Raw genomic sequence first — 4,394 nt, forward strand, 5'->3', positions numbered from 1 at the left:
TTCCAAGTGCCTTTTCGTATTAGGATCCTTTACCTGGTACTCTTCATTGATTTGAGAAGTTACTACTTGGAAGTCATTCAAGACTATTACCTTGATCGCACCGACTTCTTTGGCAAGTTTTAAGCCTGTGATTAAGGCTTCATATTCAGCCTGGTTGTTGGAAGCAGGGAATTTAAACTTCAGGGAGACCTCTATTTGAGTCCCCTCTTCACTCACTAAGATGATGTCAATGCCACTTCTAACTTTATTAGAGAATCCATCTATATAAAGGCTGCAGGTCGTAGAGGCTTCGCTCTTATCGCCTGTGTATTCTGCCAAGAAGTCGGTAAGGCATTGGGCTTTAATTGCTGTCTGAGTTTCATATCTCAAGTCGAACTCGGATAGTTCTATAGCCCATTTAACCATTCGTCCTGCAATGTCTATTTTCTGAAGGATTTGCTTCATAGGCTAGTTCGTTTGGACTCGTATGGTGTGAGCTTGAAAATAAGGTCGGAGTCTCCTGGATGCCAGAATTAAGGCATATGCAAATTTTTCTATTTTTTGATACCTCAACTCGGATCCTTGTAGGACTTTGCTGGTGAAATAAACTGGATACTGTCCGACCTCATCTTCTCGAACTAGTGCCGATGCTACTGCTTTCTCAGTCACAACTAGATACAATACAAGGTCCTCTCCTGCTCTAGGTCGGGTAAGGACTAGTGGCTGACTCAAGAACTTCTTGAATTCTTGGAAAGCTTCTTCACACTTAAGGGTCCACTCAAATTGGCACCCTTTTCTTAGTAGAGAAAAAAGTGGCAAGGATCTCAAGGCTAATCCTGCCAGAAAGCTGCAAGTCGTCCATTCAACTGTTGAACTTCTTTTATGCAGGTTGGACTCCACATTTTTAGGATTGCTCTACATTTGTCGGGGTTAGCCTCAATTCCTCTCGGTGTGAGCATAAATACTAAAAACTTTCCTGCTTCTACTACAAATGTGCATTTTACAGGATTTAGTCTCATCCCATGCCTTCTTATAGTACTGAAGACTTGGGAGAGGTCGGTCAGGAGGTTTGCCTCCTCCTTGGTTTTTACCAACATATCGTCCACGTACACTTCCATTAGGCTTCCAAGGTGGGGTGCAAACATCTTGTTCATCAGCCTTTGATATGTGGTGTCTGCATTTTTTAATCCAAATGGTGTGACTACATAATAGTAATTCCCTCTGGGTGTGATGAAGGTTGTCTTTTCCTGATCTGACTTATACATCGGGATTTGATTGTATTCCTAGTAGGCATCCATGAATGATAGGTACTGGTATCCCGAGCTGGAGTCCACCAAAGCATCTATATTGGGAAGTGGTAGGGGTCCTTTGGACATGCTTTGTTGAAGTCAGTGTAGTCAACACACATTTTTCACTTCCCGTTTTGCTTTTTGACCAATACTACATTTGCCAACCATGTCGGATATTTGACTTCCCTAATTAATTCAGCCTCTAACAAAGCTTGAACTTGCTCTTCTACCACCTGAGCTCATTCTGGTCCGAACTTTCGTCTTCTTTGTTGAACAGGTGAAAACTCGGGATAGACTGCCAGCTTGTATGTCATGAGTTCGGAGTCTACTCTGGACATGTCAGCAGTCTTCCAAGCAAAGAGATTGGAATTATCCTTTAGGAGTTTTATGAGGTCATTTTTAACTCCGTTCTTATATTGGATCCTATGTTGATGTCCTTTCCGACCTCTTCTGCAATCTGGACTACCTTCGTCCTTCCTTCAAGCTGTGGTCGTAGTTCTTTCTTTGCCCTTTCCTCGTAAATTCAAGCTTTCATTGTAGTATTTCCTTGCCAGTTTTTGGTCTCCCTTAACGGTTGCAATTCCGTCCTCTGTTGGAAATTTCATGCAGAGGTGAGGAGTAGAGACCACGGCTCCCAACCGATTTAGAGTTGTTCTACCAATTAGAGTATTGTAGGCTGAAGTTACTTCCATAACAATGTAGTCCACGCTTAGGGTTCTTGATCCCAGCCCTTTCCCAAAGGTGGTATGTAAGGAAATGAACCTTAAGGGTTTGATTGGAGTATCTCCTAGCCCGAAAAAAGTATCCGGGTAGGATTTCAGCTTTCTTTCTTCTAGCCCTAACTTGTCGAATTCCGGCTTGAAAAGTATGTCGAATTCTGTGCAAGTGAGCATTGGCAAGGATTATGGGGACTATTACCGGGTCGTCATGCCCGGATACAATGCCCTGCCCATCTTCTCTGGTGAAGGAGATTGTCGAGAGGTCGGGTCCATCATTTCCGACATGGTAAACTTCTTTTAAATGTCTCATCCGAGACGCTTGATCAGCCCCCCGCCAGCAAATCCTCCCAATATCATGTGAACATGTCGTTCTGGAGTCTGCGGGGGCGGACCTCTTTGGTCGAGGTCTTCGTCGTCTTTTTTCCTTTTTCTGTGACTGTCTGACCTTTCCATGAGATATCTGTCTAACCGACCTTCCGTGGCCAGCTTTTCTATCACATTTTTTAGGTCGTAACAATCATTTGTTGAATGTCCGTATAACTTGTGGTACTCACAATACTCATTATGGCTTCCGCCCTTTTTGGTTTTTATCGGACACGGGGGAGGAAGCTTCTCGATGTGACAAATTTTCCTGTAAACATCCACGAGGGAAACTCGTAACGGAGTATAATTGTGGTACCTTCTGGGCTTCTCGGGGCAGACTTCTTCTTTTTTTCTTGGGCTCCCTCTCTTTTTCCTTTGGCTGGTGAGGGTGCCCCAGTCGCCAACTCGGCTCTCGTAATCTGGCGTTTTCTTCCATGTTGATATACCTTTCAGCTCGCTCTTGTACATCGTTCAAAGAAGTTGGGTGTCTTTTTGAGATGGACTGGGAGAAGGATCCTTCTCGGAGACCGTTGACCAGTTCTATTATTACCGCCTCAGTAGGTAGGTCCTGAATTTTCAAGCATACTTTGTTGAATCTCTCTATGTAGTCCCTCAGGGGCTCTTTGACCTCTTGTTTAACTCTGGGTAGGCTAGGTGCATGCTTAACCTTATCTTTTTGAATTGAAAATCGTGTAAGGAATTTGTGCGCAAGGTCGTCGAAGTTGGTAACCGATCTAGGGGGCAGGCTATCAAACCATTTCATGGCCACTTTTGTCAAGGTCGTCGGGAAGGCCTTGCAGCGAGTAGCATCTGAGGCGTCGGCCAAGTACATCCAACTTTTGAAATTGCCGAGGTGATGCTTTGGGTCGATTGTCCCATTGTATAGATTCATGCCAGGGCTCTTGAAGTTTCTGGGAACTTTAGCCCGCAAGATGTCCTCAGTAAAAGGATCTTCTCCCCCTAGTGGGGTATCTTCCTGAGCTGTGCGGGAATCCTTGCTTTGAAGGTTAGATTCTAACTTTGAGAGCTTCTCCTCCAGCTCTCTTCGCCGTTTGATCTGCTTCCTTAGGCTTCTCTCTACCTCACACTGTTGCTCTAATTCTTGCTCCAGTTGCTCAAGTCGGCCCTGATGTCCATGCAGCAATCCTATGAGGTCGGCACTATGAGGTTGTTCTTCTCCTTTAGGGAAACGAACCTCAGAGGGGATTCTCCTTTGGTGTTGGTCGCCAGAAGTACCTTCACCATGTGGTTCCTACATTCTTGGGGGAGGTATTGCTAGTGCTTGGTCGTTGTTGACCATGTCTTGGTATTCTTGATCTGACTCAGACGCTATACGTCCGTCTTCATACTGATCGTCCGCCATATAGTGCTAGATCCCAGGTTCCCGACAACGGCACCAATGTTCCGAGGGTTACCTGAAACTGGGTCGCCTTTGGGCTTGTAAGTGAGGCCCACATCCTCAATGGAGTGAGTTCCTTCTCACGTCCTATGCCCGTCATCCGAGTTGTTCGTGAGAGATGGGGGTGGTACCTGCAAAACACTCCGATGCCTAAGTCAGCAAGGATTTTAGCAGGTTTTTGTGTATTGGAACTTAAATATACTTGAGTGTGTCAGAGTATTTATAGGAGAAGCCAATAACCACTGCTGAAGTAGTTCCACTTCTTATGGTGGATAACCGCCCCTTTATCTTAGGATTGTTGAGATCTCTCTTCTAGAAGTGGGTGAGAGATTTGAGAAAATAGTTACTTTCGTGGGGAGGCATGAGTGGCCTGCTTTCGTCGAATCCGACCTCTATAGGAGGTCAGGTGAGTATTAGAGGCCATCCTTGTAGTTGGGCCTTTTAATCTTATTGGACTTGACTTATGTTTTAGACTAAGGTATGAACAATAATCTAAATTTATTTCTCAAATAAAAGAAAGAACTAATAATTTTGTGTGTATATATTGTAATATTTTATTATTCTATGAAATAAAATATATCATGAATTATATATAAAACTTTAATTAAATTTTTTTAATTTATATAATTTTAAAATTTATATTAG

At 43.7% G+C, this 4,394-nt stretch overlaps 1 protein-coding gene across 1 annotated transcript; it reads right to left on the minus strand.

Moving 5' to 3' along the window:
* On the minus strand, window positions 2,294-3,849 carry LOC107611343. Its single transcript, XM_016313280.1, has 3 exons — window positions 3,700-3,849; window positions 2,797-3,602; window positions 2,294-2,618 (listed from the first exon to the last, which is right to left on the minus strand). The coding sequence occupies exons 1-3, from the start codon at window positions 3,847-3,849 to the stop codon at window positions 2,294-2,296; spliced, it is 1,281 nt and encodes a 426-aa protein (XP_016168766.1).

The sequence above is a fragment of the Arachis ipaensis genome, chromosome B08 (assembly GCF_000816755.2).
Source record: "Arachis ipaensis cultivar K30076 chromosome B08, Araip1.1, whole genome shotgun sequence".
Classification (NCBI taxonomy): domain Eukaryota; kingdom Viridiplantae; phylum Streptophyta; class Magnoliopsida; order Fabales; family Fabaceae; genus Arachis; species Arachis ipaensis.

What these genes read in the sequence shown, in the direction of transcription:
- LOC107611343 (XM_016313280.1), bottom strand. Translation starts at nt 3,849, where the DNA reads ATGACGGGCATAGGACGTGAGAAGGAACTCACTCCATTGAGGATGTGG. An exon ending in CACTATATGGCGGACGATCA is followed by an intron (nt 3,603 to 3,699) that starts GTATGAAGACGG and finishes CCAAGAATGTAG; the next exon opens with GAACCACATGGTGAAGGTAC. An exon ending in GTACAAGAGCGAGCTGAAAG is followed by an intron (nt 2,619 to 2,796) that starts GTATATCAACAT and finishes GGATGTTTACAG; the next exon opens with GAAAATTTGTCACATCGAGA.